We start from the raw sequence: 18,066 nt of genomic DNA on the forward strand, positions 1-18,066 counted from the left end.
ATGATGAAAGGTTTTCTTAAATTAATTATGGATGATGTACGTTCTGTGCAGCTTTCGCCCGTCTATTATTAGTAGCGATTTGATTTCGTTTAATTAACCAGAAAGATGATCTCGTCGTAATTTGAACCATATGGTCGAAATACGTGTTCCTTTCGACTCGTTTTAGACGCTGGTATCGGTCTATAGTAGAGAGAGAACATTGCTGGTTTGCTCCACAAATACACGAGTCAGATGATCGAACAGAAATCGAACTGTCAATATTTTCGGCCGGGATTATTCTCGGCCACGTTCCCGTTCGCGATTTAGCGTACTCGGTCATGAGATAGCTAGAGGTATTTTCTAAACTGTACCGATTAAAATCGAATCGTCGACACCAGTGACCGGTGCCAACATTACTAATGAATAAATATCCTGGCTAGTCGCGCCACTCCTCTTATTTTACGAGCTAAAACATATCGTTTATTCCTCGGAATAACGTCCCATTAAACTTTTGCATCGCGTTTGTTGCACGCCACTTACGCGAAACTCTTCGCCCCGTTCGTACCGCCCCTATTCGACTAAATATATCCTTTGGATCGCGTCTGGGATGATGGTCGCGGCTGCGACGGCTGTCACTCGGTATTCTGATAAATTTTAAAAGTTCAACGCTAGAAACACTAGTCAGGTCACGTTAACGGATCGTCGAAAACTAGTTAGTTTCATTAGCAGATTTTATCATTCTCAAGCATTTCAGGTCTGAAATTTCTCTGTGATTTGTTTCTTTAGCGATTCTTCTTAAGGTACAATATAAGGGAAGTGTACTCAGCAGGAATAGAAAGAGGAAGAAAGAGACAATCTGGATTTTTTAGGTTTAAACGTCAATATATTTTGTTCAGTTACAGATTGTCGAGCTATTCGACTTACTCGGCTTAAATGCATAATTTTTTACGTTACCACAAGTGCCGTAATATATACTATCAGTGCTCTCTTGCGTAGTAATTTATGAATTCACAGTATTAGTCGATTGACGAATTATAGATTGTATTATGTACATAGGTTCTCGTTTATTATTTTATAATTTTTTCTCAAATGTAATTCAGCTTTCAAAATAGCGATGATATCGATTTCGATTTTAAAAAGGTTCTAGAATTGGTTCTCGTACTAATTTTACAGTAATTAAAACTTCATGTTTCGCTAAAAGCTAAAAGCTTTCTTGTGTACTTTCCGTATCTATCTTTTTCGTATAACTAATTAACGATAACGAGTTGCAATTTAAACTTTAAACTTTACATTTGGAAGATATGTATATTTCATCGATCAAACTGTCTCTTTAAATAAAAAGAAAAAGATCGAAGAACATGGAACGAGCTTTTGAAATTATTCTTCCATAGCTTCGCGTGTATTGGCAGTTTCGAATCGTTTTATAAGAAATGATCGAAAAGAGTCAAATTCACGTTTAAGACGCGTTTCTTTTCTTCTTTTCTTCTTTGCTCATAAAACGGCCGCAGGTCGCCCTTTGTCGGCGATAACGTTCATCGCTTACCTAAACGCGCGAAGCAGCGTGAGCAGCAACGAGCCATCCTCGCCAACCTGACGACACCCGCATCAGGGTAATTCACGATATTCACGATATTCACGGTCGATCAATTTTCGGTGCAGCGAGGCGAGGCAGAGTTTAATTTAAAAAACAAGCCTTCCTCTAATAATATCATCGAAGACAATAAGCAGTTGCCCGATATAATAGAAGCCCGCGCTGATTTAATCGTCGATTTAACCATGCACCAGGTATTTAATCCACCGCGTTACAGCCTATCCGTGTTTTACAAGCTATCTTTCAAACGTTGTAGAGGCAGGATGTTCTATGAGCGTCGAACGCATGCATCCGCGTGTATTTACACCGCTGTTCATAAATATCCGGACATTTTGGTCGATTTGCAGTAACGATATTTGAATTTTGGGAAAGAAGATAATGAGGGAGAGATTGCCAAGTAACAAATAGTCGCGTGAGATTTGACGAAACGCCAGCTTTGTTACCGCGTATTTACTTTCCAAATGAAAGTTGAACATTTCAGGAAAGTACAGAAGTAACACTATCGTTTCACGTATGTTTGGTGTATGAAAAGAATACGTACGTAGGTTCAGGGTATGCGGGTAGCCCTGCTATCCGTAGATGGAAGCGCAGAATAAGTCTAGGTTCGCAAACAAGAGGGAAAATTTCGGTTGCCAACGTAAGGCGATAATGTCAACGTTACGCGATAAATCGTAACAAATTTCGTACCTTTAAGATAGTACACCGACAGTCGACGATTCCGGTGGCGACTGTCTCGCTGTTCTAGCTTAAGGGTCAGCTAAATATATTTCCGCCGTTAAAAATACACTTATTAGCTTTGCAACGAGACGTTTGGTTCTCGCAGCAGTCGAGCTTCGTGAATATTTCTTGTACACTGGGAACAAAGATTTATGCCGCTTCAATTCTCAACGCGTTCGACATTACTATTACCTTCGGCCTCTATAAATCATCTTTGGTTGCTTACGTTGGGCAATGTCCAGTCTGTGTTGGTTGCCTCTGACAATCTTTTCGAACGATCCCCGGACATATTGCCAAAAGATAAATCAATAGGCGAAGATGATGCGACAGACAAGGAGGAGGAAGAAGAAGAGAGAAACACAAGGCCTAAACAGCTCCAGCTGCGGCTTATTTCGAGCTTCTGTGCTCTGCATCCGTGAACGCATAGACAGCGGCGCATTCTTGTCCCCTCTGTGTATTGCCTCGGATACAGTACGAGAAATAGAAATATACCCGCGGTACATACGTGTTAAGGCTCGAGGAAATAGATTATTTATTGGCCCATAAAGTTTGGCGATGCGTTTCGCCTTGTTATAGGTACTGGGTAGCAGTAAATAATGCGGTTTTATCGCTCTGTATACGCGGAACATTGTCGAATAATAATGCACGTTTGTCTCGGATGTGATATATTTTTCGTCGTTAATTAATCGGCGATTCTTTGAGCGATATTATTTAGCAGGTTATATACGTCTCGTTCGTTGTTGGAACGCGAGGCTTGGAAAAATGTCTGTTAGTGTGTTTAGTGGCACGGTACGGACGGCAGATGCTTTTACAAAGGTACTTAATTTTCAGAATTATTAGACACGGACTCTGTATTCAAACGTGCATCGCGATTAGGAATAGGCTGGGATACAACGTTATCGAAGATATTTAGAAGCTTAAATCTCGATGAAACATTCTATACATTGATACGGTATATTTGACATTGATTTGATTAAATCGTAAAGATTCGATTCGAAGTTTTCCGTGAATTCTATACACGTGGAAACGAAAGCCTGGGAACATTATCGGAAAGCCATACGTACCTTTGGGCAAAATCGAATCGATTTTCTAGGCTCGTCCCGGAACAGGGACGAGGCGCAGTTTCAGACTGAAAAAGTGTAATTGGAAATTGGCTCGGGTCGATCGAGCGCAGGGTAATGTCGCCGAGCCGGATACTTCGTTAACTGATCCACGTCACGGTGACTGGGAACAAGCTTGCCAGTGATAAAACCGAAAATTGTGCAGGCGTCCTTATCGATATTCTGCCGACCACAATGCGCCAAGTACCGTGGCGTTTTAATCTACCGAAACTGTTACCACCATTCCAATTTTCATCCCTTTCATGCCTGCGTACAACTCTTATAGTCGCTCGTAAACGTTCCATAGAATCCATTAAATCGTTTATTAACTCTTTCGCATATGCGCATCTTGTGACGCGCAACGTCGTTGATTTTATCCTTTGAACGCGATCGTAAGATCTCGTCCGTCGTAAGATAACGTCGGAACATTTTTGAGAAGTAGAATCTCAGTGTACTAACTGTATTTTGCGATACGTATATAAGAAAAATCTGAAACATTCGAGATACGTATTATCTAGAAACTATACGAGTAAATTTTTATATGGGACAATGTTCAGTTATACGTAATAGGAAAGGACATACGAAATATTTATACCTATATTTATATTTATACTTATACTAATATTTATATTCTCTTTTATGGAAAGATTTAAGAATATATTTTTCGATCGAACCTTTCTGTGGCATATCCTGCGGGTTCATCGTCAAATAAATAATCATAGGAATTTTGTGGAATAATAGCAGAGCAAGTGTATCGAAGCTCGTCCACGATCTTCATTCGTACGCGTTACGGTCGGTTGTCGTGTGTTTGGATAAATAAACGAGTCGGTTTGACGGGCTCTGTACCATCGATAGTTGCCTTAACGCGGTCATTCACGTTCAAACGACAAAGGATCGTGCCACGAACCGGATTACGAGGCTTAAATTAGTCGAACGTGAATTACGTTCGCAAAAAAGTTACGCGAAATCCTCGCTACGACATGTAGATACTGTCTATTTCCGTCTGACAATCTTTGTAAGATTCAGGCCACTGTAAAAAGTAACCAGAAACCTATATGAACGTACTTGTGCCGAGTACATGCCCGCTGGTTTCGACGATAAGGGCGCGAAACGCGTCCGTTTTTATCCGTTTGCGTATCGGGTATACAATTAAGGCTTGATTTATCGCGAGTTTTCTGGCCATGAATAATTCACAAGTTAAATTATTCATAAGTCGCGCGTAGCGTGTTGTAGAAGTAACTAATTCAAAAATAGAATCTCAGTGGGCCAGAGGGGAGCTAGGGTTGGGTGGTGAAGGGTGTAAAAGCGACTCGTAATTGAAGTTAATTACCAGCTGAAGTACATTCGCGGCTGAATCGAGTGTCGGTGATAAACGCGTGGAAGTAAAAGCGAGTGAACGAATCGAGATCATCCCTTGGTTGCGAGTTTTAACCTTCGAATCGAGCTCCGATCTGGGACAACCGGAGTTTTCGTGGAAGTTGCGAGAATCACCGAGTTCTTTTGGATGCCGGTCGTTAGAGAAATTAGCGCCTGTCTCTGAAGGGGAAGGTGGCCATCCGCAACGACGACGAAACATTTTTCGGCGAAAATAAAATGAAATTTGTTATTCTCGCGATGAGAAGTAAATAGTAATGGAAATTGGCGTGATATAATGTCTTGTATAGAATATTTGAATGTAAATTATCGTACAATGAGACCGAAACGAGCCATATTCGAAAGGAAAGTTGGAAACTGGTGGAAACGCAAATGATATGAGATCGCCTTCTTTGATTTATCAGCGGGAGTGACCAAATTTCTTCCTAATAAAAAGTAACTAATAAAGAAAATGGGATATATTTTTTGTGTTAAAAATGAATCTGTGAAGATGAGCGGCTAAGTAAGAAAATTGCCAAATCGATGATAGGACGTATCATTCTCGTTACTGTATCGTTCTCGTCTTTGTGGACGTACGATTAGCGGGGTACGGGGAAAAGAGGAATAAATTCCGCTGGATGAGCAATAAATGGCATCTGTTTCGGTATATAGACGAATATAGAAGCTTCGTACGGTAGGTGACGACGATGAATCGCTAAAAGAAGTGCCTTATCATTTCCTGGACATGACACGAGAGATGATTCACAGCGCAACCGTTCACGGCCACGTGAATATTCACTTCATTGTTATATACGCAAATCGGTTACACCAGACCATCGTAACCTTTTCAGTCATTTTATTGAAATTCGAAGATCCCGCGTAGAACGTCTTCACGCGAACGATCTTTTCTGATACGAAAAGAGTAGATCGGGCGAATGTCGTGAGAAATTTCAAGCTGTTGAAGTTAACTGTTAAAGAGCACAAAGCACAAAAGTACGCGTTTTGCTTGGAGCTTTACGGTGGTACTATCGTCGAACGATCGTTGACCGCCATCAATAGGTTTACGAAGATTCTTTGTCATTCATCTATCGTTTGGAACTCTGTTTTAATTCTTAAATGTTTGGTTTTTACAGATATAATATTAACGTTCGAACGTTATACGAACGAATATTATAACGTTTTGAAATTGGCAATTTACGTGTGGTAACAGGAGAGACATTAATGTAAGATCACGCATGTATATCGTAAATGTCTTTATCTTGGATGCCAAACGTCTCGGGTAATTTTGGAACAGGAATTGTCTCGATAGTTACTGCGTAAGCCTCGACGAACCTAGACGTATATAATTTACGAGCAAAGATAGATTCAAAATGTATAATTTTGATATACTTTTAGTACAATATAAACGTCTTGCGGACACGACAATTTCTATTAACAGATAAACGACGATTGATATATTACCGCGCTTTTCCGTGGCTAAGGTAAAGCCAGGCTTGCCAATTATCACTACTTTCTCATATAGGTAATATAAATGGTATGGCATGGGTCGGGTCGCTAATAAATTGATAATAAATAAATAATTAATTAGTAAACAGGTTGGCCGAGAACCGGCCTTGCGCTATAAAGGTATTAAAGGTGAGAAGAAAAAACGCGTGGAAAGAACTGTATTACGTCTATCAACGATTTAACCTGAATTATGCTAGTCGACGATTAATTTCAATCAACAATAATAATAAGCGATAGAATGTACTATATTTGCAAACTGATTTCAAACAGATTTCATTCACGTTCTTAATTATATCCGTAAGAATAAAAATTTGTACGAATGTCCAATCGTAAAATTCCAAAAATCTCACATATCTACATCTTTACAATAAGAAATTCTAGCAGATTGCTTCGATCAAAGTTAGTGTCTCTGAATGCGGTCGTTTCTGGTTTCGATCCACTTTTCCCTGTGAGGCAGAGGCCATACGTGAAAAATCAGTACGCCGATACGTAACAGGATTAAAAATAACGATAACGAGTGGCCCGGCTGTGAATCGTTTCGCGCGGACGTAAACCAGCGTTCCGTCGATTACGTCGATTCACGTGCGTAACGCGGCGGAACTAACGCGATGGAACGCGTTCGCGGGCACAAAATAGATCGCAGGGTGTACCTTTGTCGGCTACCGTGACTCGATGTGTCGGTTTATAATTATCGTCTTAGATACGGCGACGTCTCACGATTCTCCACACTGTGTGCAGCCGTCGACAATTCGTCTATGCACATACACCAGAATGTGACAAGAGGAGAATCAGTCTCGCATTTTATTCCCGTTTATCTGATCGCGTGTCTGTCACGTGTCGTTTGATAACGGATGCGTTTAACGCAAATTTAAATTGGTACATTCGTATTTAAACGTTTGAACTTGAACACTTGGATTTGAACATTTGAATCAAATTCTTTGATATCGGTATTTGAACTTGAAATTTGATCGAGATGCTTGGATTTGAATGTTTGACTTTGAACACGTCTGAATGCGAATATTTCAGTGTGAATTTTGTAGCATGTGTAGCACGATTTTACGTAAGCGGTCGATATTTTAGATCGCTGCTGTTGAGACTATATTACCGTTCAAAAGTTTGCGATTGCTTATTTAAAGAGGAAGAAATTTGCATTTTTGAATGTAAAAGGTAGGAATGCTTGAGTTTCTATGTATCTTAAATTAGTACGTACAACTATACTTAGCAAAAGAGTTAGATTACAATCGTTCGACGTTTCGTATGGTATCGTTAATTTCTTGAGTTCATATTTAAGCTTACGCAACCGAACATTAAATAGAATGAAAATTGACTCACGTAACGAGAAGACAAAGTATTTATTATCTATACGGTGTATTTAAATAATTTCGAATTCTAAAATTCTATTTATTTGAGTTGTATTTATTAAAAAAAAAAGATTTGTGCAAAAAAATCGAAACGTAAATATAAGTTACATTTTATATAAAATAAAATGTTATGCAATTCGCTACGTTTTACCGACAACCTCTCGGTTTTTTCAGTGAAATAGGGCAGACCATATTATAAAGTTTGGAATCTGCGTCTGTAATTTTATAATTGAGACATATTTCATCAAAATTAAGTAAGGGTATGGCTGCTTTTGAGTGGTAGTGTACGTCCACGTTGACCAGTGAATCAAAACGAAGCGTCTTCCTCTTCGGCTTCCTGTCGCCACGTATGTTATCCCCACGAACCTGCTTAAGCTAGACGTACGAATGGCCGAAGACACAGCGTCAAAGAACACGCAAGCCACACGATGATTCCTCTTGTTCGCTTTGTTTCGGCCAACTATTTCTGTACGACGAGCATTCTACGCTACTAGGAGACGACGAGCGGTGCATGCATGGGTTTTGCGAGTTTACGAGACCCTCGAAGCTCCGTTCGCCAGGGGACGCGAAACACTTCCGACTGAGAACCGGATTCGGCCCGATTTATACGTAGCCATCCGAAAGCTGTAAGGTATCGAGAGTCATGGCTCCATCGGTTTATCAAATAGTCGCCTTTGATCGCTTTAAAATCTTCGAGACGGCGTTGAAGAATGTAAATTCGCTATCAAAGAGAACTTTCATTTCCTTCACGGAATTGGATTACGTGTTGGCGTATGCTATTACTAGAATGAAGATGTTTATGCAAATTCATATTTCGATCCTATACACACACAGTTGATATTGTAACGAACACTTCGATATCATTATTTTATATATTTTTGTATATCATGCGCATTCTACGATACTATACGGTACAGTTTTATATAAATTAAATTTATAAAATAGAATGCTACGTTTTATCTTATTTACGTAATATATTTCGTAGTATTATTTCTATAGGAACGTATTTATTTAATTCGCCAGTATTACAATTTTTTAAATCGATATTCAAGATCCCAGCTTTACCAGTTCAGATCTCACGGCTGTCTTATCAATAATTCAAGAATGCCCAGATTTAAAATTTCTCAGAACCACACGTTGGGAATCCGAAGCTTCCAACAATTTCACCTTTCACCCTCTACGACATCAGCTTTCGCCGTGCAAGTGTTATTAGCATAGATCGAACTTGGACAACACGAACAACCACCGGTAACAAACTCTTTTAACCCAGGAGTCGTCGTCGCTATCCTATTTCACGATACTAGCCATCGAGTTTCGTGTCGATTCGACTGGAAACCTTTCATCTTCCCGTCGACTGTGCCATTATGTTTTCTCCGTTGGTTTCACGAGTACCGACCGAAAGAAGTCCGCATTTAGCGACGGAATTACCGTATTTAGAGGCACTCGAACGTTTCCATTCGACGTCGTCCGAGTTTTAATTACGTCGACGGGTACAATGGCGGCGTACAGTCTCGTATGTGTTCCACGTTCGTCGTCGACGAATAAAGCGTCCAGAGATGCCTGTTAATTATCGTCGCATTCACGCTGGCCACGTATCGCTCGGTATTAAACGCGTTGTTTCGACGCCGAGAATCGTTCGTCGAGTCGCTCGTCGACACAATAAATCCGGTCTTATCGGCTGGTGCACGCAGAATGCTCGTCCCTGTTGCGATTTCCCTTCGCGATAATGTCCGGCGAACGATCGGCTGTTAACTCCGCGTTTCGGCTCGCAACGCTGATTTTCTCGGGAACAGGGGGAGACTGGTGCAAAAGTGCTGATAAAATATGTCCAGACCTCTCTATCGGGATTTCGAAACGAGTCTGGAAATTGAAAATCAGTGCACACGTGACATTTATAATCTGTCGTACGTAATGCGAGTTCTGATCTATGGTATCGATGTTGTTTCTGCGTTTGCGTAGATTTTTCGATGTAATTTAATTTGGTGTAACTCGAGACGAGCGCGTGCGAATATACGAATATGCGAATAAGATCGGATTTGATTTCTGCATTATTATTTATCTTTCTATGTATCTGTCAATGTGATATCTTTGGTACAAGTTTTATGCTCTATTAATCAAATAGTTGTACTATAAGAATAAAAATTAGGTCAAAGCTTGGAAATTCTACAAACGTTTATCTTATTTTGAGGAATATCGAACAACGTTCGCGTTTTAGAGTCAAGTATAAATGGAGCCTTAATTCAATGGGAATTTTGCGTTTAATCTGAGAAAGATGGGAGATACGTAGATGTAAAATATCGTAACGCGGTTTCCGGTAGAGCGGAAGTCGATGGAAAGTTTCGCGGTTCGAACGGAGAGAATTTCGTGTCGCGTTCCATCGCGTGTTTCACCGAGCTGCGACCAAATATCGAGTCTCGTTTAACGAAGTTAGGATTACTTCCTCTTATTTTCGATTCCGATACCTTTTGTTCCTCCGGTTAACTTTTCAAATTACGAGTGCGTAATAAATTAAGGCCGAAAATGCAGACGATTCGTTGCAGAAAAAATCGTAGGAACGTGTCCGCCGTGAAACGTACACGGTTGCATTATGCAAACGAATACGAGGGCGGAGAGGTAAAAAAGAAACTTTTGATCTGGTTTTCGCGGTAGTTGGTTCTCGTATCTCACGCTGACCAGGCCGCAAAGGGGAATAAAAAAATCCACAGAAATCGCTGGACCGCGACTTGCTCGGGCCACTTTCACCTCTGACGCACCTCGGGCAAGGCTGACCAGCTCTAACGTCGAAATAGGAGCGAGAAAGGGAGAAAAAAAAAAAAATGGTCAGTCGGGAGGAAAACCGGGAAAAATTCTACTCGTTTGTCTACTGCCGTTCCTACCGCTTTGTTTCTGTTTCATTGGACAGGTGTTCCAGGCTTTAAAGACCTGTTTGTTTTTAATGCGATTATGGGAAATTTTGAAAAAATGTTTTTCTCTTGCCAAAATTGTTCAATTGGTGTAATCAAACATTAAGTTTCTCCATATTCACAGGGATTATTTCACATACTAATTGGAATTATAAAGTTGACAATGAAAATCTTAGTCGTTGTTAAGATTTAACGCGTGACGCAGTAATAATCGTCCCGTTGTACGGCGAGTAAAAAAGATTTGTAGAAATCTCTGATTTCATTCCAAAGTCAGGATGATATAACGTCTCTTTTTTCCGCAACTTTCCTTCTTGGCGAATTGGAAGAATCTCGAGGAGCGGAGTTTTCAAGGGAAGACCAAAGTTCGCTCGTAAGTCGTTGAATACGTGACAACGGGGCCGAATTTGTAGCACGTCGCGTCGAGAAGACTGGTCGAGGTACGCTATAAATTAGTTGGCTCTTCTGGTACACGTAAGGATTATTATCCGAGCTAAACAGTTCGCGTGCTGCTTAACTTTTTCTAATTGTTTGGAAAGCGGCCTGCGTCCGTCGTCAACTTTCGACTACTTTTCGACTAACTCACGATTCGTGCACGTTAATTCGAAACTCTTCCATTTGTGTCGACTATTTCAAGCTCTCAACCTTGATGAGATTCTGCCGATTCGATTTGCTCCATTTCAAACATTAGAAAGAAAAGTCCGCCGTTATAAGTTGTAGAGTTAACTTGGATGTTTTCCGATATTTTCATCGAATTTGACAATCGATATCGAAAGATATTGTAATTTGTCATAAACGGTCTCGATAATGATGCATGCGACTTTAACAATTCCATTTGAAAACCTAGAAACAGAAATGCGCCGTTGTAAATTACGAAATAAACTTCGATGTTGCGTTTTCTTTATACTCGATAATCGGCATCGATAGATCGTATCGTAATATATCGTGAACGTTCAGCCTCGGTTTGTTTTGCATTCTACGATTAAGTAAATGAGATATCGCATCCTTACATCCCTCGAGAATTCGTCGTTGTAATCCGTGTGATTTCTCAAAAGATAAAAGGTGTCTGCCATGCTGGCTATTAAAACATCGTCGCCCGCAGAGCAGAATCGTTTCGCTGCTGGCTGCGATTAATTCTGCCCCGATGTCTTGATACGAAGCCCCGAACGGCGACGAAAATAATTGCCAGATATTGTGCCCTTCTCCTTCATATACATAGGTTGTTTCGTGTTAGTCAACGTCATTATTTCGTTCGTTGATTCTTGTTCTGCTTTTGTCGCGTAACTCGTGGCTCGTTGCCTTTTCACGGGGAGCAAATTTCAGAGGCGGTGAAACGCGTTTGCGGGCTTCTTAACCATGGTCGGGTAGCGATCTATGCCTTTTCATCGAACGGTTTTCGAACGAGATCTTTTTCCTTGCCTCCTTCTCCGCTTCCAGTCATATCCGTTGTTATCGTTACATAAACGTTTAATACGCGAGCAAACAATAGTTTCTCTCACATGCTTGGAAACTTTGAAATTTTGAAACAAAAATGTAATTCAAGGGGAGAAGTTGAACAAATTGCAGGAGAAAAGGAGAATAGGGAGCTGAATGCGAGGAATTTTGTTAAACTCTAGAGACGTAGTTATTCCGGATAGATTTCTAATTCGAATAAGATTTCGAAAATGAACGAATATTTCTGATGGTCCTGGTGGATTACTTATTCTTCTTTTGTTACTTCGATGTTGCGAGATTCGACGAGATAACGAATTTCTTATGTATCCCCTTAATTCTCTTTTGTATCCACCCAAGGGCAGTATTTGTTCGAACATTTCATTATTTGATAGAAATTCGTAATAAAGAGAGCTGCGATCTTTTCCAACAAACCAATAAATTGGTACACAAAGAAAGACACGAATAGAAAATATAATAAATAAGATGTTTGCATACGGATTTGTATCGAAATAAAAGCGTTTGTTCGATGTTCGTCGGGAGAGGTATAAAATTGTCGGAGAGTTCGATGAGTTTCATTCTGCAGATGGAAATAATTCACCGAGTGGCTGAAGGACGAACGAATTCCTGTTGCGGCGAGCATCAAGCGCATCGTAGTGGCGTTTGAGCGAACGATAGGTCGTTTAAGGCCCCTAGCGAGCTATACACACGTGGTTTCTCTATCTGGTAGTAGAAACTGTGCACTCGTAAACCGGTAAGAGTAGTCGCTTGGAAGTGAACGTTCCACGACCCGGTAATTCAGACACGAAACTGACATATGATAATCCTATCTAGTTCACCAGCTGGCCATTTCTGTGACGATTATCGATAACGATATACTGAAGTTACCGAAGGAGGATGAAAATCCCACTAGAATTTGCGATTGTATTACATTTATTTCGCTCTCGGGCATCCACAGAAATGCTACTAGGTCAAAACTTTGAAGCAATTTTATGGCCCTAGATCTTTTAATTTTTAAATTTCCGAATTTTCAAATACTCAAACTCCATGAAATATTTAAATATATAAATTTTCCATCAACAAATTTTCAAATATGCATATTTTCCAATTTCGGAATATTTAAATTCTGAAATACTCGGATATCTCATTTTCGTTTTTTCAAATACCAATATTTTTATATCTCCAAACTTTCAAATTCTTTTTCTATTTCCAATTGTTCAAATGTTTCAGATTCCTTTTGATTAATTTTTATACTTTGAAACTTCCAACTGTCTCGTTCATCGAATCATCGGTGAGTAATCGTCTCCGTGCAAGTGAATCTTTTAATGTCACGAATGCCATGAGATCCAAGCCATTCCGATCAATGTAAAAGCCTGTACGTTGTTATTGGATACTCTTAACCGCTCACGTTGGTTGGCTCGGTTCGTTCGTTTTCCTTTTGCTCGCGTAACATCGAGATTACTTTCACTTAATTAATCAGCTGGTGGTCATCCCGAGACGCGTGCAACGTAACGTCACTCCGGCGTAATGATCTTTGCATCACGTACTTGCGCAACTCTCAGTCGCGGTCACCTGCGTTCTCTTTTTCCTTTTTTTTATTCTCGATAGCGGCAGGACCAGGTTGGCCTTGAACCAGAAACTTCCCAAGCCATCGATCATTGGCATCGCTCGTGCATTGTGCCATTTGTGTTGCTTTCTCCCCTATTGCTTCAATTCTCGTTTGTTCTTATTTTTGTTGTGAGTTTTTTGCCACGCTATTTCAAACGCTCGGTTTACGTATTGACTTCTTTCTATTAGTAAATCGAAGGAAAAATGCCCGGCTTTCTCTTTCGACTTGAGTAATCGTACCGAAGATTCGGTGTAATCCAAGATACGACGGTTTCACATTGAATCGAATACAAATTTGGTTGCTAGCTTTAAAAGGTTAAAATTACTTGCGTAAAGACTTTTTATGATTCGTTTCGATAGACTCGAATAACACCGATTGTGAAAATTGATTTATGCTGATGATTCTATCACTTTTGGTTTGGGTAACGTCTAAATGTCACTAGATGCCTTGGAACGTGACCGAACCAGAGTAGAACGTAGCGTACAACGGTTCTCTTAAAGTGTGCTAAGTAACATTTTACCGAATCGTGATCCTACAACGATTAAACGCCCACGGCGTTCGATCTTTGATATTACACGACAGACCCTCGATCATGATCTACCAAGAATCACCCTTATCCCATCAGCTTTTATCGTCACTTTAGGTCTCGAATCCATCATCCGTGACGTTAACCTTCTTCGATCGTGCTATTTTTCTCTTTGAAATATCATTATGCAAACATGCTTACTAACATCTTAATCGTCTATGGAACTACGTCTCACGATTTAGTTCCGTACATATAATCTTTCGAAGCTTACGCGTCGATTCGTTTTTAATTTTTTAGTAAGCATTCGAAAGCTCGTGCGTGATTTATTTCGGCTGTATCAATATCTATAGTATTTGAAAAATACAGGTCGAAAGCACGATACCTAAGTACATTTCCGTTGATTTTCTAACTTTAATGACACGTTATAACAGAAGAAAAGAATGTAACAAGATACAGTATGAGATTCAACTCGATTAAAGTCTGCAAAGAGTTAATCCAGATCTTAGTACAACATTTGCCCGAGATACGAGAAATCGATCATCCTCTCCGATTCGCTTCAGCCAAACCGCGTTCACTTCCATTCGCGACACTTTTATCCAACGCTTTCATCTCGGGAAACGCGACTCCCTGGGGGTAAACTAGCGCATGTACACCTGGCACGGCTGGTAACGAGCAAGTAGAGAAAGAAGGAAAGAACGGGGGGGGGGTGGAAAGATAGAAAAAGAGTGGCGATGCTCTCTCGCCTCGGCCAAGCTTCCCGTGAAAACCGGGCACGAGATTTGGCGATGGGCCAAAGCACAGTCGCTCGAGGGTCCACGTCCCGCGGCTTGGATTTCTGCTGATTTCGGGGGAGGCGGCGGTAGCGGAGGTGGCGGAAGGTGAAGGAGGCGGAGGCGCCTGGGCGTCCCCAGGGGCAACAGGTACCCACACATACACGGCCATAAGCTTTTCTTCGCTGCGGAGAGATATGCCCGGCCACGTGCTCGCGCTAAATATAACGTCTGCCCACTGTCTTCTTCCTCCCACCACCGTAGGCCCGACCCAGCCCTCTCTATTTTGTTCGCGTTCGAGAATCTGTATCGCGACTGGATCGAATGTGTTCCTCCGTTTAATGGGAACTGCCGCGCTAATTACGTGCAATTAAACGGATTAGTTTTCGATTCGGTATTGGCGAATTTGTATACAAGAGAAGAAAAACGTGTATAAAGGGTGGGACAGTTTAAACGAAGTTTCGATCGAGATTTGCTTATGGTTAGTTACGCAAGTGTTTGGCGATTCTGTTAATCAATGCGGTCACGTAACGCTTGTTGAGATATCACGAGTACGAAACTTGAATACCGCCCACCCCGTTGATTAAAATTACGCTTCAGTTTGGAAACCTTACTGATCTCCTCCTATTTGATGTTCCTATATCGATTTCGTCGATATTGTACGAGTTTGTACTTCGTTGGTATTCCTATAGGTTGGCTCTTCTGACGTTCAATGGATTATAGAAGCGAACGACGCGATAAAGCTCTCCGTTCTCGTTCGATTCGTTAATCGCTGTTCCGATAATGCAGATTCTATTGTATTTCAAACGTTCTTTCAAAGTTTTCAAACTTTCGGTGCTTCCGGAAACTAATCGACTCGTTTATCAAACTGAACGTCCATCGGGATGCCAGGAAGGCGAAAGAACTCCGTTGGAACAGCGTTTCGACATTTGCGACGCTTTTCATAATCCCGCAAAGTGTCGCATCTTGATGTCGATCCGATTGAACCAGGATCCAAGCGTTGTCGGCGCGATTTACCACTGAAATCCCCGGTGTATCGTCGGTCACGGGGTAAGAAAGTTCCCGGAGTCGAGTTCCAGCAACACGGCGGATGCGTATTGAATTACCGAGGTCGTCCTAGTTTCCGGCATGTTGGTAACCATCGGTGAATACCATTTTCACTTTGCTACGTTCATTTTTCATGCCGGTAAATTCTGTATGACGAGTCAGCGCCGCCGCTCCATCGTTTCCATCGTAGTTTCACGTTTATCATCGCGACGGATATCGGTTCGTTCGGAGACAATGTCATAGTGACAGCGAACAGGCTTCGAGGATATTTTGGTGATGCAGATGTGGAACTGTGGATGAGTTTGTTAGCGACGACGTGTTTCTAAGGGCCGTTGTGAATGACATCATCCTATTATTCATAGCCTTTTCATCCTCGAAAATGTTTTCATACCGGCATTGCGTTACGACGGCTCTGTGTCGCCGCAATGTGCTGATTCCATAAAGCGAAATCTTCAGAGGACAAACCGATCGATTCTCTGTTTCATAAATTTCTCGATTCGTTGGTCATCGTGCAGTTTTTTTGGCAATTTTTTTTCACAACTAGTAGAAACAGCGCGATTGTACCAGACTATGTATACCTATAGTAAAACACGGAAAGTTCATTGAATCTACTTGAAGGTCTCGTTATATTCGAACGCAGGAAATCGTTTTCGAACCATTTACGGCTAGTATGGTCACTGGAAGCGATATAGCGGGGTCGTAAAATAAAACGTTTAGCGATGACACCGACTGATTTAACTACATCTATGAACACGGGCATCCGTGTCAGCTTTTCCAAGTCATTTTCCATCATTGTTAGCGGTTAAACGATACGTTACAAGCTTTCAGAGCATAAATCGGAAATTATAAAGGATTTTTAAATCAAAGGTACATCCTCGTTCATAAATATCAGGTAAAGTTATAAATAATTACAATGGTATTTATTCCAGAACTTGGAAAAGAGATGAATATCTAAGTGCCTAATAAAAATTTCTAACAAGTTCGAGTTCCTGGCGACAGCTTCGTATATTCTTTACCTTCCTCTCATTTATCTTGTACTTTAATATAGACGTGCTGCATATTTTTTTATTTTTTGCTGCTCAGGCTTTTCGACGTTCGCGCAGTAAATCGCGTTACCGTAGCGAATATCATCAAATACTGTCATCAGGTTTCTGGAGGAAACTCCGAGTCTGATGGAAAAGCCGAGGCGAAGAAGTGGATTTGACTGTTGATTCAGAAGTTTGAAATTCGGCCGAAGCGACTGATACGTGTTTCCTCACCAAACATTACATGCTGTTCTCGTTGCTAAAATAAATTCAAACTGTCATCCGGTGGATTCAATTAGAAGCGAATTCCTGCCCGAAACAGTCGAAAGTCAATATTCGTCTTCTAAATGTAGAAACTTGACTCTTTATCCATACGGGTGGCTTTTATGTAGATACTTCGTAAAATAAGCTGCAATTAAGGAAAATTATAAATCCTATCTGTAATTTCTCCATCCACCGTCGTTTTATGATTTCTTGACAGCAAATATATCTCTTAATTGCTTTTTACTTAATCGTTTAGCCTCTAACGGTAGAGTGGATCGTTTTGACTCAACTATTTCTTTTATACGTCACATTTCCCGATGTTGCTTCTACTAATGCGATTAAGTAAAGTATAGGTTCACTAAGACAAGAAAATTAATCTACCGACGACCGCGTCACTTTTGATGGAACGAACTTTCTCTTTCTTCTCCTTCCCTATCCTCCATTCCCCTAGTTCTCTTACATTACACCTCCACAATTTAACGTGTCTCTGAGATAGAACGTTGAAACTTCCCCCAATTGGTCTACATACTGTTGCGAATATATCATATAGTTTCTATGAAAGCTAGTAGCATGCCGGAGGATCGACGAAATATCCTTAATCCTGACCGAGTAATTTCTCGTCCTGATTTTACGAATATGGCCAATCCTCCGCCTATTGATTTCGCGAGGCGGATCGAAAGAGGGTTTTTGCACGCGTGGTCGTGGCCGCGTGAAAGGAGAAACCTCGGAAGAAACGAGCTGATGGCTCGTCGGAGGTTGGAGGAGACGGTTATGCGAATAACTCGGGGCTGGCACGGACATACTCGGCTCACGATCCGAACCATCCTCCCTCTGTCTGCTTGGCCTGGCTGTCCAGCTCCTAACATGCCACGGCCAATTTCTGCCCC

At 41.0% G+C, this 18,066-nt stretch overlaps 1 protein-coding gene across 3 annotated transcripts in view; it reads left to right on the top strand.

Annotated features, from left to right (window-relative positions):
• The window catches only part of LOC100642496 (RNA pseudouridylate synthase domain-containing protein 2), a 171,051-nt gene that overhangs the window by 5,549 nt on the left and 147,436 nt on the right, over positions 1-18,066 (top strand). Inside the window, exon 2 of one of the 3 annotated variants that reach the window (XM_048410632.1) lies at positions 13,169-13,229. The exons of the other annotated variants lie outside the window; for them this stretch is intronic. Coding sequence (XP_048266589.1) covers positions 13,169-13,229 — 61 coding nt within the window. The remainder of the gene's footprint in view (positions 1-13,168; positions 13,230-18,066) is intronic. 3 annotated transcript variants of the gene reach the window in all.

The sequence above is a fragment of the Bombus terrestris genome, chromosome 11 (assembly GCF_910591885.1).
Source record: "Bombus terrestris chromosome 11, iyBomTerr1.2, whole genome shotgun sequence".
Taxonomy (NCBI): domain Eukaryota; kingdom Metazoa; phylum Arthropoda; class Insecta; order Hymenoptera; family Apidae; genus Bombus; species Bombus terrestris.